Source organism: Meleagris gallopavo, chromosome 7 (assembly GCF_000146605.3).
Source record: "Meleagris gallopavo isolate NT-WF06-2002-E0010 breed Aviagen turkey brand Nicholas breeding stock chromosome 7, Turkey_5.1, whole genome shotgun sequence".
Lineage (NCBI taxonomy): Eukaryota > Metazoa > Chordata > Aves > Galliformes > Phasianidae > Meleagris > Meleagris gallopavo.
Genome location: NC_015017.2, coordinates 13,117,799 through 13,137,891, shown reverse-complemented (window position 1 = coordinate 13,137,891; position 20,093 = coordinate 13,117,799). Strand labels below are relative to the sequence as shown.

The 20,093-nt window shown below is 39.6% G+C and overlaps 1 protein-coding gene across 15 annotated transcripts in view; it reads left to right on the top strand.

Moving 5' to 3' along the window:
- ABI2 (abl interactor 2) overlaps positions 1-20,093 on the top strand; it is a 55,469-nt gene that overhangs the window by 274 nt on the left and 35,102 nt on the right. Inside the window, exon 1 of one of the 15 annotated variants that reach the window (XM_031554172.1) lies at positions 7-69. The exons of the other annotated variants lie outside the window; for them this stretch is intronic. Coding sequence (XP_031410032.1) covers positions 64-69 — 6 coding nt within the window. The 5' untranslated portion in view covers positions 7-63. Of the gene's footprint in view, positions 1-6; positions 70-20,093 lie in introns of those variants that run through there. 15 annotated transcript variants of the gene reach the window in all.

Below are 20,093 nucleotides of genomic sequence, written 5' to 3'. Positions count from 1 at the left end.
GCCCCTCGGCCGCGGGCGGCTGCTAACGGCTGCGAGGCGACGCGACGAGTCCAGGAGATACCTATGTGTGTACGTTCGGCGGCTGCTCTCCTTAGCGCTCGGCACGGCGACACGCGCTCGGGTCGCGATCGTGTGGCCGAATGGAAGAGCGTCCCCCAAAACAAAACGGGACGGCTATATCAGTAACGGCCGAGGGTGGTAACGTCGTGGATTTGCGGTGTCGGTGCTGAGCCGAGTGCGAGGGCTCCCGGCGATTGTGCCTTCCGTCCCCGAGAGCGCTCGTGTGGTGGCTGGGGGCGGGGGGAGCGGCCGTGCCTGGGTGGGCGAGACGAAGGGAAGAGTTGTGCGTGTGGGGAGCGCCGGCGGTGTGCCGGGCGGGCTGCTGGGGCACCGACCGAACCGCTAGTGAGACATCGCTGCGGATCTGGGGTCATTCACCAGACACAGGGATGCAATTAATAACGTTTCAGCGTGACTTAGCTTGACTTACGCTCTTTAGGAGAAACGCAGCGAAGTATTATTGTCATAAACGGACATACATGTGTTTAAATTTGTGCTGTTCTAAGAAGAAGGAAAGGGATCTTTTTCTGGAAGCGGAGCCGTGAAAGGCAGAACTGGGTAGGAAGAGGTGGATTTAGCTTGTTGTTTTGCTCTTCCCATGACCTTTTTCCCTTCTCTTCTTGTAAAACAAGGATTATAAAATCTGTATTGAACAGCTCCACTTTTATTGTTTCAGTAAAAACTGCAGAGCAAGGTTTCATAGTGTTTCATGCAGAAAATGAAAAGAGAGGGTTCTTCCCACAGCCGGCATACAGCCCATAAGGACAGCCTGAGCTGAGGGCAGCCAGCTGGTGAGGGAGAGCAGGGAGTGAGGCTTGGTTGGTCAACCCGCTGTGTTCTGGCTGCTGTGCAGCACACCGCGGTTGTTGGCAATTTGTCCGAGCATCGCTGCAACACAGAGCTGTAAGAGGGAGGTGAGAATAGACAGCAGAAATTGTGCTGTGGTGCTGACTGTGAGGTGCTGTATGGGATCACAGATTGGAAAAATAAAGATGTGGGGAGCAGAGGATCGTAGCCAAGTGATGGTGATGGGCATTGGCCTTTGGAGTTGGCAGAGAGACTGCAAGGTGACGTTGTTGCAGAGGAGTCCAACTTGAGGGATTTAGTGACATGAGCGTCCTTGTAACAAATGTGATGGAGAACTCACCCCTCATTCTCCATGCTGGAACTGCATAAACTCTTCATTGGGATAAATACCCAAAGCTGTTTTGTTTTGTTTTCCTTCTGCAAGAGTAGAAATAGGTAAATAGATACAACTAACATCACTGGGGATTTTGTTTCCAATAATAGTAATTCCAAAAATCAATATACCCAATTAAGTATAAATTATATATTTTTAAAAAGCTTGGATTTGGTGAAGATGTGCAGGTAATTGCTTGGAGATGCGTGGGAGAGTAATGTTCCAGAAAGTCAGAAAATCTTCCAGAAGATTGACTACTTCTACTGTAATCTTTTAATGTTCCATTGTTGACAGAAGGTTTTATCGTGGATATTCTTGAGGTCTCCTGGCAGGGGCTCAGTGTATGACTGAGATCTGAGTTTGATCTGCTGGATGATAGGCAGCGCAGCAATCAGGGCTTGCAGGAATTACATTGGCCTGTATTTGTCAGAAGACAAGCCCAGTTGGTGCTTTGAGGTTATTTTATTGTCAGGTACATAAATTGTTGCAAAAAGCAGAGGCGCTGGTCAATTTTTCAGAGAATTTGAAGTTCAGTGTTAAGATAGATGTGTTTTATCTCTGCCTCCATTAACAATGACATAGCAGCTTCAGAATAATGGAACAGGTAATCTCTTACATGCTGGGACTGATAGGTCATAGTCAGAGAGCTGTGACGGTCACAACTCATTTGATTTCTACTTATGAAGTGAAAAATGTTCCTTAAATGTTGGTGGTTTATTATACAAATCGTGATTGATACTTAGAGAGCTCAGTTACTTTAGCAACAGAAAATGTTAAATGAATTGTTATGGTTCTCTAAAGTCTGTGATACAGCAGCATATCAGAGCACATCGGCTTAAAATTTTGTGATTAGTCACTAGGAAATATAGCAAATATGTAGTAAACAGAACTGCAGCAGTGAAAAATGAAAAGCTGTTTGGATTAAAAAAAAAAAATTCATTCAATGTTTTTCAACAATGATTGTTCCTTTTAAATTTTCTCTCGGGGTAATCCTGACTCCCAGGTCCCCAGCCAGCCAGCTGCCTTGTGAGGTGATGTATTTATCAACAGGCACTATTCAGAAATAGGAAAATAGTTTGCAAGAAGAAACCCTTAAAGAATGATTGTCACCTGCATAGTACAACAGTTAGTTCAGTACCTTTTCTGTGATTATTTTACTTTAAATAAGAATATCAGTATATATTTTTGGAAAGTTTTAAGTGTAAGTGCACAAATCAGACAGTTCGATCTGCTTCTGTTACTATTAATATCAAATAACTTTGCTTACCAAGTAGCTCTTCTCATTACTGTAGAAATCGCAGTTACTTCTCTGTTGTACTTTTTAAAGAGGCAGTAAATACGCATTTTTGGTTTGGAAGAGATAATTTGTGGGATTTGATACAATGTTAATCATAGGTTAAATTGTATACTGTTTGTACTTTGTGTACCAATGCTGTATTCTGATACCGAGTTCTCAGTCTAAACTGCAACAAAGTAGTTCTATAAAATCTGATTATTTGATGCGCTTGTTGCTATAAAAACATGTTTACGGTCTGTATTGATTTATATGTCTTCCATGAAAAGCAGGAATGACTTCACTGGACAGTGCACTGTGCTTACAAGATTTTCATATTCCTGCATTACTTTTGATCAGGACTGTCATAAAGAAAGTATCTGGTTATGATGATGTAAATGACAAATACCCTTTTAAGCACTGATGTGACTTGCTTGGTATACCAGTGTAAGTTCCAGCACTGCATTGGTCTTTCCACTTTCTTTGAGCTTGTTCTGAGCAAGTCTATTTTGGGCTTATCTCTACCTTGTTTCTAATGATCATAATTCTCAAAAATGAAATCAGTTTTTCACTTAGTGCATTGAGCTTTCTAGAGTAATGGAATGCTTGTGTCTGAACTCACTGTTTTAAAGAATCAGAAAGAATTCCCAGATGGCTGTTTTTTGGCCACTGGATATCTAGCAGGGCCAGATTCAGGGTGGTGGGAAGGCCCAAGAACAAAACAGTATGCAGAGCTGGGTGAAAAGCTGTGCCCTGTCCAGCTTGCAGACGGTATGTGTGCTGTGTTCTCCAGATTCTTCAAACAGGAGCTGCATTTCTTAGTCTTTCAAGTTTTGTCTTCTGGAGAGGAAGAATGAACTTCCTGTTTCCCTCACTTATGGCTGTCAGGTTGCTGTGGATATTGAGTCTTGTACACAGAAATACCCTTCTCATAGTTGGAGGAGAAAAGCTAGGAAGAGTATTTTTATTCCTGTTCTGAAGCATTCCATCCTTCTAGTATTAGAACTACCTGCTTTCAGACCCTGCAGATAGCTGTATTTAAATAAACATAATGGTGAGAATTACCTGTTTCTCAGTAGTTTTATTATAGTCCATGGGTTGATTGGTTTTTGTTGTTTTCCACGTGCCTGTTAATTTTACCTGGTCTATTAAGCCAAACCAAGTCATTGTACCTTTAACAGCATCTTCTAGTGGGGTGAAAAAGAGAATGGAACATCCATTAGCACAGAAGTTGCAACTTCTGCTTCTATGAACTGTCAATACCTTATATACACAACAGAATGATCTTTGTTCTCTTTACTTGAGATACATATCACCTTAACAAAAAGGTAACTGTGCTGAAAGTATTAAAAAGTAACAGAAGAGCACTGTTTATGCATTTTAAAGTTGAATTTTCTTAAATAAAATTGTCAGGCAGTAGTTTGGCACACACTGTACCTTCCTGGATTGCAACTATATGAAATGGTTGCAGAAACTTCTACAGCATCTCTCTCTGCTCAAGGCTTATGGAGCACTTGCTGGTAAGCTGGTGAGTTTTGTGGGTTAATCAAAGCATAGGACCAACCCTCTGAGTTTTCTTCTGAGAGTCAGTGTAGCTGCTAACGTTGGTGAAGGATTTATGTCTCTACTTCCATCTGCTTTAACTGCACTGTGTTTTGCCAGGAAAGCAAATTTAATTCATTTAATAGAGTCACAAATTCAAACAGGGACTCAGAAAGAGTGGAATTGATTTTTTATTGAGTAGTTGTGGTAACAGGGTGAGCCATTTTATCAGTGGTAACAGGAGTTATAACAGTAACACTGCATGTAGACAAAGTACAACTTATGAATACACAAGTTGCCATTAAGAAGTAAGTCTTGTATCTTCATTAGTTACAAGTTGCATTTTTGTAGTTCCCTCCTATGGCTTGTTTTCTGATGGTAGTTATTGAATACCATTCAATAAGATTGAATAAGAATTGTAATTCAGAGTAACAGTCTCCTGCATCTTGCTGTTAATAAGTTTGCTGACACTTGTTTTCTACTGCTTGTGTTTGATTGGTGTTTGCAGCCATTAATCTTCGTGGCTTAGCACTGTAGTTTTTAAGGCAGGAAGTGGTGTACCACTGTGGTGATGTACAACAAGACCTCCAGTCAGTACTTGAACAAATGAAATCTTACCCACTTACATTCGGCACATTATTTCGTTGGAGAAGAAAACAGATGAGTTTTATGCCGTGCTTTGACAAAAAGAAAGTACATGCCAAACTTTCATGGCCTGTTTTAGTGGACTTTTTTTCCCCACAAATTCTGTTTTTATCTTTAACTATGCACCTGAAATTAACATACTGGTTAGTAAACAAAGTTCTGTAAGTTTTGTTCAGTACCTTTGTTCTGCATATAGTCAAAGCTGGTTTCGTGCCGAACTCATAAATAAAGCGTACGTTTTTTCCTTAAAAAGTGCTATAGGTAGTTGTGAATGTTGTCATTAGGATACTTTGTAATGTAGTTATGAACTTATTCCTTGAATTTTTGTGAACTCTGTGGAAGTTCTTGGAAATAACTTTTGGACTTTCTATCTGTTTTTGAGCTGGCTGCTAGTTTACTGAAGTTGATTTATACCGTAGGTCGCACCAGGTGTTTAAAGCTGTACATTTAGAAGATCAAACCGTGGCCATTAAATTGCTGTTTCAACAGATTTTAGGGAAGCCTGAGATGGTTTTATTTGAAGATGCTAATTTCAGTCTGCGTGCCATGATTATCAAAATGCTTTGAGTTTGTTCCTTTCAATTTTCAAGCTGATATTTACATAAATACGTAAGCTTCAGAAGTACTATTTCCTGTACTGTGAATTACTGTTCTTTTGTATCTGTATACCATCTGTCATATTATGTTGGAATTATGTTGGAAAAAAGCAATAAGCAAGCTGATGGTCCTCTTCTTTTTTATGTGCTTTTTGGAAGAAAACTGTTAGGCAACTTACTGGAAGGTTGATACAATCCATTAGATATTACATTACTAGATGCTATTTTCTGTTCTTTGTTTTGGGCAATCTTTTTGGTAAAGTATTAGGGTAAACCTTGCAAAAATTTGTGTGAGGTTTTGTATTTTGATATTAGTGTAAATATATTCACTGTATACAGTGAAGAGGAAAGTGGTTTCAATTGGCATTTCAGAGTTGAAGAAGTCCTTCAGTCCTTACTACCTAGAATGAAGTAAATTTTGCTTCAGAGTGACTTAGGAGAGAGAAGTTTGGGAAATGTATTTACTTGCTTGTCGGTGTTGGATTCCAAGTTTCCCTGATGGAATTGAGGGTTTGAGGCCGACTGCCCCTGTCTGTCCAGCAGTGGAGGGCAGATAGCAGTTCTCTCACGGCTCAGTGTATTGACAGCTGGTGGCGGCTCTGCATTTTGTACTGGGGGCAGGAATACTAAGAGGCTGAGGTTTATGAAGGCCTGCCGAAGGCTTGTCCAGTTCTGAAATGTTGGGATTAAATAGGCTGTCTGTTGGATCATCGTGAAAACTGAGTAGCTGGGGCTGAACCTGTTAAACTTGAAAGGATCGTGACAGATAGCCTTTGTGTGTGACTTTTGAAAGCAGAATGAGGGCTTGTCCTTGTGTACCAACTGTGTGATAGAGCAATCTCAGTCTTCTTGAGGTACTGAATTTGTATTCTCGAGTCCATTTCCGAAGAGAAAACTTTAGTCTTTTTCCCCAGCAAAGTATGCAAAGCCATTTACTAGTGAGCAGCTTACTGTTAATTCAAAGCACACTAGTTTGTTTTGATTTGACTGAAGAACTTTCAAATATTGCGTGTTTACTGAATGTACTGTGCCAATTCTCAAAATGACTTTGGAGTGTGTCCTTTCAATGCTGTAAGTCTGAGAGGTAGTGGATATTGCCATCTTGGCAGTTTGTGCAGGTTTTTGTAACTAGGTGCTAAGTTTGTGTGTTAGTATGAGAAGTGGAGAGGTTTGTCCTTTGCCTGAGCAGAAAAGCCGTAGGCCTCTGCATCTTGTGTGAAAGGTAAGTATGTGAAATATCCCTAACTGAATAGCTCCCTTCAATCAGTTAATGGACATGTATCTGTCTGGAGAATGAGTTGAGGGGGGACATGAGTGCAAAGTGCTTAGCCAAAAATACCTGTTATATAACATATTACTAAAGATATCGTGCCATTATGGAAATTGTACAGCGTTGGTAGTTGTAAATATATCTAAAACGCGAAGTGGTTAAAGCAAAAACCAACCTCTTATTCCCCACGCTGGTAGCAGCAAAACAGGAGACTGAGGTGGGTGACAGACAGCAGAGATGTTGAAAAACATCTGTGTGAATAGCACCTGGAAAACAGGGCAGTTATTTTTGACAGATAATAAATCAAGGAGTCTGATTATAATAATATGCAAATAAACTTGTGAAGAGTATGAATAATGTACACTGGTTTTCCACTTTTCTTGAGTAAAATCCAGGCATGCAGCTTAGTTTGATAGGTAATGCTGCTCAGTGTAACCTGTGGAATTACTGCTACAGCTAAGGCTTGGTGTTTAATGGGATTCTAAAAAAAATTGTTAGACGTCTTAAATAATAAATACTAGATGAGAATAAAAGCAGTTTCATCTTTTGTTTTTGTATGTTTTTACTTTGTATTTTCTCTGACTTTGTCTACAATGGAGCTTTATGCCCACTGTATGAAGTGTTTGCTGTCCACTGTAATCTCTTTGTATCTGATGTCTATCTGTAAACAAACAAGTTCTGGGTAGCAGAAGGTAGGAAGTTATCTGTGGACTGTGTATCTCTGTTACAGTTGTCTGCTGGTGGTAACAGTTACTTTAAACCATCTCCAACTTGGGAGCACTTCTCAATACCACTGAGGGACTTCATGGAGTGAGCTAATAGAACTGTTGTGATCTGCTTAAAATTTTAATATTGCATGTCTTTTATAGATATTATTTACATTGATTTTAGTAAAACATTTTAGAGAGACGTTGAGGTTTGAGGGGTGTGCCTCTTTGAACCTCGTGAAGCTCATATGTGGCATATTTTGAAATGGCACTCTGTCTTACTGTGGCATTTCTTGAGCGGATTTGACATCAGCTTTGGGCCTTCTTGGCATTACCTCATGATAAATGCTATGTTAAATGAAACTCACACGGCTAAAATTCTGTAAATGACACCTGTCATATAGGTTCTGTTGGAGATGGGAATTAGATGTAGGGTGTAAAGCTGTGGAGATTGAAATCTGAGGAGCTGGTTTTTATTTCTGATAAATGCTTAGAATCTTCTGTGATGCCGTTTCATTACTTACATGCCTCCTCATGCCAAATCACAACTTGCACACTTGAGCAGTCTACGTTTTTATTTATTTATTTCCAAATTCAGTTCTTTCAGCTTTAAGCAGTACAGCTCTTTCATATCTAGATCTCATACTATGCAAATCCGGGTAGGTACTGCATTTGTTTACAAACAATGTGGACAAGAGCTTTTAACCCTTCCCCTCCTCCCCCCTCCCACTTTTTAGACTGGATCTCATATGCACTTGAGGCTGTGTTTGAACACGGTCCTTTAGGGATTGTTTTCATGTTTCTTTTAGGGAATGTGGGGGGAAAAAAAGAATGATACTTCCTGTGTTTTAGGGACAAGCTGTTGAGTAAGATGGTTGGAAAACAGTGAGTTCAACAGAAAATCAATTGTCAGTGTCAAGGAGGTGAAGAGTTAGACCTTATGCAGTTGGTTGGGCATCCTGCAACATGAATAAGAGAATTGCTTGACTAAAAGCAGTTTGGAAATTTCTTCTCCTGTGCCTCTTTCTGTCTGAGTCTCCCTGTCATTTATAACATGAAAGTCTTCTTTCCAGGATAGTTTCATTTATTGGTTCAACTCGGTAGGTATAGAGATGATTTTATTTAAACATATCTTGTCATTTCTGCAGCTCTCCGATTCAGCAGGATGTAGAGACAAGCTCTGTTTTTGCGATGGTAGTAGAACCTGCTGATTATAGTGTTGTAACAACCTATTTGGATAACTTGATAACAAGTGAATTAACATCCAGAGAATGTCAGAATGTGAAGCAAGAGAACCTTTTGTGAAATAAGGAAGTCATTCAGCATTTGAAATGTTATCTCTTTTGTGGTTGCATCTCCCTGCTGTTTCTGTTTTTGTACTAAGCGAAAGCTCAGAGCTACCCAAACAGTAATGTTGGAATTGGATGAGTAAGCAAGTTTGAGCCTTTATGTCAGAACTATGGTGAACGTAAAATCAAAGCTTGGGATTCTTCCGAACTGTAGTAAAACTGCTGAGAGAAATCTTGTGTTCTTTTGCTAGTTGGCAGTGTCACTTACTGTTTGAAGTTATAGAAATTAAAGACTATGGGATGCCACGTCGTGCTGCAATACAATGGTGTTAATTAGTAACTACGTTAAAATACAGTGAGAAGAGCCTCATGACTTTATATCTTCTTCTAAACCAAGACATTGCTGGCTTTGGCAATCACTGTGTGCAGCTGGGCTGTGCTCCTGGCTGCCACGTGGTCCTTCACTTTGGCATGCAGGGCATCTGTTTTGCTGTCTCACATGCAGTAGCTCATTCTGCAGAGGTTTCTACTGGGCTGCCTTTGCAGTGCTGTGAGTCACAGAATAAAAGGTGTTGAGGGTGAAGACAGTGCGTTTTCCTTAAGCCCAGATTCATTCAAGCAGAGAGATAGCAGTCCTGCAGGAAAAAGATTCTGGTAGCTACGTGAATGCCTGTTTTGTGTTATTGTGCTTTCGTGTTAGACGTTGGACAGATTGTTTCTTTACCTCTCCAGAGGTGTCAGAGCACTCTAGCTTTTACTGTTTGCCCCTTTCCTTTTGATGACGATTGTTTTCTTAGCTCTACCAAAAATATGGAACTGTTTGCCTGGGTTTAATACAAATATATAAATCGAAGTTGGTTCTGAATGCAGTCCTTGTTTACCATACTTAATTTGTTTGGCTAGTTCACGAGTCAGAGACAGCTCTCCTTGGACTTTGAGCTGTGTGGGAGAAAAGTAGGCACATATGCTTGTAAGTTGCAGGTGTGCTGGGGTACAGTTCAAGTTCAAGGCTGGCTTTGAGGCTGCACATAATCCTTAGCAATATGTTTTGTGGCTGAGATCTCACGGTTGTAAGAGTTTCCTGAAAGCATAAAAATATCTGATATTGCTACTATGATTGAGTATGATCAAATTTGGCCTGTATGAGCAAAAAAAATTTGGCCTGTATTTTGCTGTATGAGCAAAAAGGTAATAGTTCTTATTTATAGGATTAATGCTGTTCTTTTACTGAGGTATTTGTGACCTGATTCAGAGTGTATAGCGGGAAGGAATTGTTTTCCTTTATTTGAGGCAACCATAATCTGTATCTGACTCTCCTTTGAAAATTGTATGTAAAAAAAGTATTGAATTTTGGGGGGAATATTGCATCTGAAAGAATTCATTAGTAGAAAAACTTAGGTGAAGATAATAATGGATTCATTTATTTAGTGGAAATTCTGAGTTGAAGTTTTATTGGACTAAGGATGTCGTGAGGGAAAAATAGCTGTACGTTTCCAGCTTCTGCTGAGATGTGTGTGACAGATGGTGTCTCATCTGTCCAGTATGAATTCTTTCTGCTGTATAAATATTGATTGGAGCAGGAAAAAAGGTGCTCCATAGCTTTGAAAAATGTATCTTTGTTGATACAAGAGTGACTAGGGGATATTTGTACAGGACTTGGGCAGAACAGCACTGGTACGTGCAGAAATCACTATTTGAATGAGTCTAAAAGGCCTTGTAAAAGTCTGTCTCTTTAGCAGAGAAAGAAAAGAAAAATAAATGTTTTTGGGAAATAAAGTAAACATGGTCCCTGCAATAGCATTTGTGGATTAAAAAGAAATTCCTCAGTAGAGTGTTGGTCTAGAACTAAAGCTTAGTTGTTTTGCAGAGCGATGGTCAGCTGCTCATCTTTGGGCAGCGCAGGCGCTTTATGCTGCGTTCAGAGAGGTTTGGTGATAACCAGCTGCTCTTGTGGCAGAATTGGTAGAAGCTCAGAGCCTTGTGCTGATCCTAAATAGCTTGATTGTGTGGTTCTTTTTGTAAGGTAGGTTGATAGAACCATGTTCTGTGGCTGCTCTTTATACAAGGTCCTTCAGAAAGATTTTTCTTCTGGATGTTGTCTGGAGCATTGTTGAAATTGTATTTTTCAACTCCATGCGTATTAATTTTTTTAGCCTCCTGTGCTCTTGGTATTTGGTACATAAGCCACACACTTTGGGTGCAAGAGTAAGACCAGCCATGTAGAATTCATAGGACTTCCACTGAAGTGTCTGTTTCTGTTATTTTGACCATCAGTTAATGCCAGTGCTGTGGTTTTCTTGAGCGCTTCCTTGATGTTGCTGTTCTGTTACGTTTTTCCTTTGAATACAGAGTTGAATTTGTACCTTGGGTCTGTCATGTGCACCTTGCAACATAGAATTGCTATCAGTTATTATCACTTAGGTACAAATAACAGCTTTTGGAGATCTGTAAGCAATGGAATAGCAAACCTGTGCCAATAAAAGCACTCGGTTCCAAAGCATCTCCTCATGAAAAGCACTAGCATGAAATCTGTTGCTGTTTTTTTGGTCTAAGTCTGTCCTTTTTTCCTTCCGTAGGGATCAGTGAAATATTTTGATAGAAGAGAGATCATGTATTGACCTGATTTTTTTTTTATTTTCTTCTATAGAAATTGGGTAAAAGTAAATTTGGCTAATGCATTTTATCCTCAAATGGGTTTGAATTGTTTTATGCGCTCAAACATAGAAAAATAGGTGGGTGGGGATCAGGCATTTCTGAATGTCATAAACACTGAGTAACTAAATTGGCAGCAGTCGTATTAAAAATTCCTTATCTGAAATTGGTATTATTCTGAATGAACATTCAGAAAAGTGTAATCCTTCAGGCTCATCCTACTCGACGTTCTGAACCATGGCTCTTTGTAGCTGAGCAAGAAGTCCTTTGCTGCTCTTACATTTACATCTCTCAAGATCTGGCTTTTCTTTAGCAGAGAAAAAATTCTCTATGTTGCTAGAGAGAAATTCTGAAATGATTCTGTGACCTGCAAGAGAATCTTTGTGTTTTCCAGTTTGGGAAATGTAAAAAATTACTGTATGTGGAGAATTGCTGCCCAAGTTCTGTTTGTTTATCAAGTGCATTGTTTTTGTCACACTGCAGTGTGACACTTGTTAACTCCTAAAAGAAGTAATGGTGTCTAATTTGCAGATGGAGCTAGTATTTAAATTGTGTGGAGACGACTCCATTACAGGTATACCATAATTAATATGGGAGTTTAAATGCTCTTTCTTTGATCCATGTAAAAGATCCTTACACTACATTGGAAAACGGAGTTACTGCTGGCATAAAACAATCTCTGGGCAAGAAGCACTGTAATTAGTGTGAAAGTAGGTCATGCTTAGGAAAATCTGTGTAAAATACAGATCTCAGTGGAAATAATTACAGAAAACTTGATGCTGTGGTGTGAAGTTATATACTGCAGGTTGAATATAGTGTCTTTGCTTGCTATTCTGGAGCTACGTAATAACTGACAGAAGGCTTACTTCTAATTGTGGAGCACGTGGACCAAAGCTGCTGGTTAAATTCAGGGGAAAAAAAAAGAGAATAGCAGCTAGTTATAGTGCCTGCAAAAATGAGGGGTTGTTTGTGTGTTTCCTCCTTATTTTCCGAGATACTGAAATTGTATAAGCATAGCAAAGTTTGAATCAGATTAAAATGGAAACTGTCCTGTGATTTTCTGTTTTGGCTTTGTGTGTGTGTGTGTGTGTGTGTGTGTGTGTGTTGATAACAAACATAAATAAAATGGAAGGAATTTTGAAAAATGCTTATTTCTAGGAATTTCCCCTTGAGTATTAAGCTGGGGCTCCTCTCTTGCAGAGATGACTTAGTTTATCAGTTGCTCACTCAAGGACTGTAGAACAGAGATGCAGAGCTTGGCCCCTCTGCAAAAGGGACTTGAATCCCACTCTCACTCTGCCAATATTGTGTTTTTTCCAATGCTATGGTAACAGGAGCAAAAGGTTGTGAAGACATTCTCTGCCAGAAAAGTGAGCAGATACAGCTCCGGGGGCACGCAGGGAACAAATCTGTTGAATGGGAAGGAGCTGCTTTTGTTCAGCACTTTTTAGAGTGAACTTTTACTGACTTTGTGCAACTTCTTTTTGTTGAGGCTGGTGGTTAGTTTAGTTATATGTGATGCTTGACTCTTTGATGGCTGGCTGGCGCTGAGTGTCACTGCCACCTGTGGCAGAGCAGTAGTGCAACAGAGGTTGGCTTTAAGCACTTGGCTGTGGGCATTGTGGACAAGTTGTTTGGCCTGTGTGCTGCATCTGCTCCCAGTCTGGTAAACCCTTCCAGTGGAGGAGAGGAAAAAGGCCTGCTGGTTGTGTGCACTGCTGTGATTTTTCAGTTGGACAACAGCGTATTTGTGTCTGGTCATGCTTACATTTAGTCTGGGGCTGCTTACATCTTTTACAGTGCCCAAGCACATGGCACTCTGCAGCACAGCTCAATGGCAGCCGGATGTAAGCTGTATAACTCATGTGGTTGTCATCTCTACCTGCCTCTTTTTTGGGATCTGCTGGCTGAATAGTGTGTATATCTTACCCTTACTTGCTGTAATTACACTCTGGCAATTACAAGCTGTCCTGCCATCTGACTAATTACACAAGCTGTAAAGTATGATGGTGGATGACGTGGCTGTGTCCTACTTAGCTTTTCTTGCTATGAGATTGTAATGTCTGGCAGTGGACACTTGGAAGCAGAACCTGCTTCTACCGCCACAGCTCTCTGCTTGTGATTAAAAATTAAAGCTGTTAGTTGACCTCATTCATCACCATGTACTGAACCAATGTCAGAATTTAATGTTGAGAGGAGAAATTGGCAAAGCTGGGAAATAACTGAAACGTTACATAAACTCTTATGTACTGGATAAGGTTTTGGGAATCTGAAATAGATGTCCTTTCCTAGAAATAGGTGATTTTTGTCAAATTTTTTGAAAGAGCACTTCGCTGATAGTGCTAAGAAGGAAAAGGTATGAATAACATTTTCTGCATAGTGGAGTGTGATTGTGGTCTGTCTCTAGTTTGTTACAAATTCTGAAGGCCACTTTGATTCTGAAAAGTGATCTTTGTGAATGTTGCAATGATGTCTTTATCAAGTAGCTGAAAAATCAAGTTTGAGCTGAATTGAATTAATCAGTGATTCTTACCTGTACACTCATTGAAAATTAAAGCTTTCATAGTGAGTGAACAGCTGTAGGACAGCAGGTGCATGAAACAGAGACAAGCCTACACAGTTTTGCTCTTTTTTTGAGGATCTTCACATCTGTGTTGGAGTACTCTCTGATGGCAGCAAATATGATGAGCTTGTACTGATATTAAAGCTGAAATTGGCCTTGTATTTGGAACTCTGATAAGTATTTTGCCTTATGAAATAGAAAATTATCTACTTCTCTCAGCTGTGTTATTGCTGAAGGGCTAACAGTAAGAGGAAGGATTCACTGATGAACAAAAAGAGCGGGGGCAGGCTTTAAATACACATAGAGAATAGGTTTCTGTTGTTGCTGTTGCTTCTCAAGGAAGAGCTACGTTTGATGCTGTAAGGCAGTTACGAGTTACTATTAATGTAACTTAATATTAACCGTATTTTTCAGATGCAAATGCATTTGGATGCTAGCATGCTGTTCGATTTCTAGCAGTAAGTCATTTTAAACTATATTATTTATGCATTGAACAGCCTTGTCCCCTAGATTTATATGAATGCAGCATACTGAGGTTGTTTGTTGGTTTCTTTGGCACAAACAGGACTTTGGCTCTACTTTCAAAGAATAGGAAGTTGCGAGTTTTGATGGGAGCAGAACATTTGCATGTGAAAAGCTTGCTTGTGACTGTGGGAAAATAAATTCTAAATTTGATCCTGGTGTCATTTAAGGGAAGCAGAGGACATTTATTGCAGTGGTGCTGGTGGCATAGAAACAGTGGTGTAAGTGATTAGATGTCAGGGAAGCTGTGCTTGTTTGTAGCTGTCATTTATTACCTTTTCTTCTGGATGTGGCAGACTGATAGTCTTGTCAGAAATTTGAAACTAGTGGCTTAGTTTTGTCCTTCCTGGCAGCCTTGAATGCAGTACATATTTTAAAATCTGTTTTTTCATTTCAGGGATTGGTGTATCATTTCTTCCTAGCTACTAACCAAACCTACGTTTTGGGGCGTAATACAAATGATTCAACTGCAACAGAACCAGAGGATTTTATCTTAATGAGAATGACCTGATACTGACTACAACAGCTGTCTGATTCTGAGTTTCAACTAGCTTAAAAGTTAGGAAGTCACGTTTTTGATTAAGAAATTCTAATAATGCTTAGTGTATTATTAAATGTTTCAGTAACCTGAAAAATGGAGCAGCTCGATGCCAGAGACTTTATGAATGTATAAATAGTAAATTTCTCAGCTGGCATGCTTTTTATTAATGTTCAGATAAGTTAAACTAAATTATCATCATTTAAATATAAAAATGGAAATAACCCTGTTTGTATTTATAATCATATCAGCAGAATGACCTGGCATTTGGAAATGGCTTTTCTTTTTTAAACATTGCATTTATCGCTTCCTTTCTGAATGTTGTTTGAATGATAAAATCTAACGATGGGTTTTATTATATACTTAATTATAAAAGCAGCAGCTACAGTAATTACTAAGTTTAGCCTAGATGCCAAAGTTCCTTATACAGCCTTTTAATGTACGTGATGTACTCTAAATTACTGTGTGATCTCAGATCAAAAGGTAATATGTTTGATTAGATTTAGAATATTCCAAGTTCACAGTGCAATGGCAGTGCTTTTGTGGAAGTGTATGCATTAGTAAGAGCTTCCCATGTGCTTATATTTAACATTTGCTTGATTCAATGGGTGTACAGTACGAGTAAATGAGCAAGATGGCTATCACCTTGTTTTAAAATAAACACATAAATGTTTCAGTAGACACTGCTAAAATAATGCTAACAGCAATATTTAATCTAAGTGAGTAAATACGTAGAGAAAAGTGTGTACACATAGGAATAATTTAGAGATTATAGGGTTACAACTGACAGGAAGAAAAGAACTTCCCCAACTCCAAGTACTTTGGCATTCTGGGTATACTGAAAAATAGGTTAACTGGATTTTCTTCTGTGTTCAATGTATTAATAGAAGTAAGGTTCCTCCAGAACATCTGGAAGGGAGATACTGAAGTTTTCTATTTGTTCTACGTTATTAATTTTTTTTTTAAGAGTTTTGGAAGATCTTATTTTGTTCTGTCTATTGTGCCTCTTCTGCTTTTTCATACCTGTTTCAACTTGCAGACCAACTACTTACAAGTTGTGAGATACATGCATTTTGGATAAGAAATAGGCAGATCTAGTAATGAAAGGGTAAGGGATGTTCTTTATCAAGTATGTGTTTATTGAGGTAGTTTGTTTAAAACAAAGCTATTGTATTTTTTGCTGGCAGTTACATAACTTTTTGGCATGGCTCTGTGTTGTTATTGGATTAATGATGCTCAACTTTATCCTCCATCACTTTTTCTCACATACCGAAGGTCCTTCGAAAGCACTTAGATAGACTAAGCAAATACCATCTGGGCAGTTGAATAAATGTGTGTAAAATATTTAATTACGTGTAGGGCACATTTTGTTCTGAATAACAAAAGCTTGTTGAATAACTCTGTGTCCTGCAGCTTTTGTTTTTGGGGCTTCTTGAAGCTGGTGCAACCTAGAGAGAAACCTGAGGAGTTTTGTCTGCTGGTCATAGACAAGTGCCCCTTTTGGGTTTTAATCAAGGGAAACCACAGCTGTCATATTGATTAAATGCAAAGTCTTCTTATTCTTAACATGTCACTGTTATGTTTTTATCCCGTGTATGAAGTATGAATTTTCTTTCACTAGCCAGTCTTATTTTGAATGATATCAAGGGATGCTGTGTATATTGGAGAAGTGATTATGAGATTGTGGGTGCACTTCAGTGTAGCTAGTCCCATATTAGAATACAGAACCTCAGCTTCCATTCTGACACTGAAGTACTGCTGCATAAAGCGTTACACCGTGAAGAGGATCTCCCTACCCTTAATTTAAAAATAAAAAATATTAAGCTCAGAAGAAAAAGTTGAAAAAATTGTCACATTGATATTAAAGGCAACAACTGGTGTTCTGAGAATTGAACTCACAGATCTAAACTTTTGGTCTCTAAGAGCAGAATTTGTTGTGTAAGTCTTGTTAGCTCAGCTGAAAATTTTGCACTTCCAAGCTGATGATGGCCACTGGTTGGATAATCACAAATGTTCGGTACCAGGGGAGAAAAGATAGCTACAATGGCCAAATACCTTGTCTTTTAGTACTTCTCGTGATACACCACTTTCAGACCTCTCCTAATTAGCTTTTTCTTGCTGTCTTTCTAAATTTTCTCATGGTAGCATTTCTTGTTTTATCTAGTTAGGTAGATACTGAGTAAATCTTACTATAGTGCTCGTGTTGCCTCCATTCTTAGTTTCCTCCTAGTATTTCTTTCTGCACTAAAGCTGCCTTTATGCACAGAACATTCAGGTTCTTGCAGTGGCCTGCCGGGTTTCATCACTGCTCTGGATGATCCCACTTTGGGTTGGGAAGATGCAGTAAATTCTCAGTCTCTAGTCTTTCTTTTTTGAGGACTGTATGCATTTAGACTTTCTTTTTGCTTTCATATAGCTTATTTATGTTGACATTTTGTATACCATACTGCTTTTTTTTTTTTTTCTCTCACCCTGCCTCATGCTTTCTGTTCAGTGTTATTTTCTTCTTTGCAATTGTTATACGATTGCTTCTATAGCACCAACGTATTTCTCTAGGCAGGAAAAAGGCCATGGAGAGGTTTAATTCCCGAAGGAAAAGGATATCTTGTATAGTCAGCAGTCCAGGCCATTTTGTGTTCAAATCTGCTAATGTGATTGTGCTATGTAAATGGAAATTTCAGGGTGCCTTGAAAAAGTGATGCATAGGCATTGCATCCTGCAGTGAAAAACGGTCAGCTTTGCTCTTGCTGCTGGTTGAATTTCACATCCTTTCTACCACTAGCACTTTGAGTTGAACACTCTAGTATTTAAAAAAAATAAAAAATAAAAAAATTCTGGTGAAGATTTGTATTGTCATTCCTGAAGAGTGTTAGGCTTAGTTTGGACTTGCATATTGAAATGGTAACTATTAATGACTTTTTCCAAGCACGTACCGTTGCACCTTTGCTGACTGAATTTGTAGTCTAGGTTGTAGCTCTAAGGCAGTCCATCTCATGTAATATATCAAGCTTATACTTTTGTTCTGTTTTTCAAGGAAGCCAAGCAGTATATTAGTAGTGGGTCCTTCCTACAAACTGGAAACTTTTTCCAGGGATTACTGGGCTGGGGCCTCGGTACTGGGTCCTGCTCCTGGTGCAGTGGGGCCAGTGGCTCTTGTCAGCAGGTGGCACATCCTCCTTAGAGAACTCTGTTCTGAGGGAAAGCTGAGAGCTGAAGGGAGATACGCTGTGCTGTGGCTCCTTGGGGACTGCCTGGGGTGGACTTTGTGGGGGAGAAGAATGCTACTAGGATGGATGCTGAGTTACTGCTTGCAGATTGGTGATGGCACAACAAATGTTGATGATCCAGAGGTGGTATCTCCTGATGATCCAGCTGTGATGCTTAGGTATCTTCTTAGCATTGCTTGCGAGATGAAGCTGGAAGTTCAAGGAAAATTCAAACTTTGTGTCGGAGAACTGGGGACTCTGTATAATGGCATGTGGAGCAAATCATATTTGTTCAGATTATCAGCCAAACACCTAAATGTGACTCTCAATCAGAAGGGATTTTGTGTGTATAATGGATCCAGATGTGTTTGTAGGTTTTCTTTTGAGAAACCAGTTCCTTGTTGAAAGGGTGTAAATGGAAGTGACTTGAATTTGGGTATTAGGTGTACATCAGTGGAAGAACTAGCTTGGACTTGGATTTATATTTGTACCTCTTGAAACAGTAAAACCATAGCAGAGGCTCATAATTTCTAAAATGATAGTTTGCCTTCTTTTTGTTCTTAAACACTTTGGCTATTAATGAAGCAAATTGTGCTTGCTGGCTTCTACTCAGCTATTCTGGATGTAAAGTGCACTAATGTAAATCAACAGTTTCTGCTTCTATAAATAGGCTTCGGTAGCAGCTGCAGAGCAAAACTGACAAGCTTCTGGTCATTTTTATTATTGCTATTCAGAAGTTGTTTGAATAGCTGTGAAAATGTCCTGTGGTGTGTGTGCTCACTGACGTGGTATTAGCAGGACGAGCTGAGGTTACGAGTGGGAAGGGAGCACGTTTCAAATGCTGATGTGTGAGAGTCGATGCAGAGAGTTCTGTATTCCTCTGTTTGGGAGTCCCTAAGCTAGGTTTGGAGCTCTTTTACATAAAATATATGTTACCCAAATGGCTGAAAGTCAGCAATTCTTAAATGGGGTTTGGAGATTGTACTTTTCTAAGGGCTTTATGGCCAGATGTGAGCCATTACATGCATCCTTGCTTAGAGACCATCATAATATTGTGCCCTGAGAAGGCATAATAAGATGATGACCACCCCTCTCCCAGTCCATAGGAGCTCTGCTGCTGCTGTCCTCATTTTGGGAAGCAGAATGGAAAGTGGTACTAGTGGGCCAGCAAGGAGGAGGAATGTTAGCAGGTTGACCATTGCCATGACTAGATGGGCACAGGAGAGTTTGCAAAGAGTACTGAATATTTTTGGGCATTTAATTAAAGTCCTATGTTTGTGTATGTGTTGTGGTATTGGTATTTATTTATTTATTCCTTGAAATCTTTCTTTTGAGGATCTTAGTGCAAGGTCTGATGAAATACTTTGTGCTACAAGAATGACTTTTCTGTAATAAAGGTTCGGTTGCTTTCTGTGCCGCCTTAAAGCATGTGTTGTCAAATGGATGATAGATTCAGCTTGTGCTGAAGCATACAGAATTACTTTAATTTCCCTCTCTAATAAAAGCATGTTTCTTGAATCTTGGTACTCAACCTTTGTAAAAAATATATAAAGGAAAGGAAATTGTAAGATAGAGTATTGTACAATGGCAGGTTGGTGTAATGAGTGGCTTCCCCCAGGGATCTGGCTTGGGACCGGTGCTCTTTAATTTCTTTATCAATGGCATCGATGACGGAATCGAGTGCACCCTCAGCAAGATTACTGACTACACCAAGCTGAGTGGTGCAGTTGACATGGTTGAAGGAAGGAATGCCGTTCAGAGGGACCTCAAGAGGCTAGAAAGATGGGCCCGGGTGAGCCTGATGAGGTTCAACACGGCAAAGTGCAGAGTGCACTTGGGCCAGAGGAATCCCAGACATCCATACAGACTGGAAGGAGCGGTCCTTGAGAACAGCCCTGTGGAGAAGGACCTGGGGGTCTTGATAGATTAGAAACTTAACATGAGCCATCAATGTGCCCTTGCAGCTCGGAAGGCAAACGGTATCCTGGCTCCATCAAAAGAGGGGGGTGGCCAGCAGGGACAGGGAGGTGATTGTCCCCCTCTGCTCTGC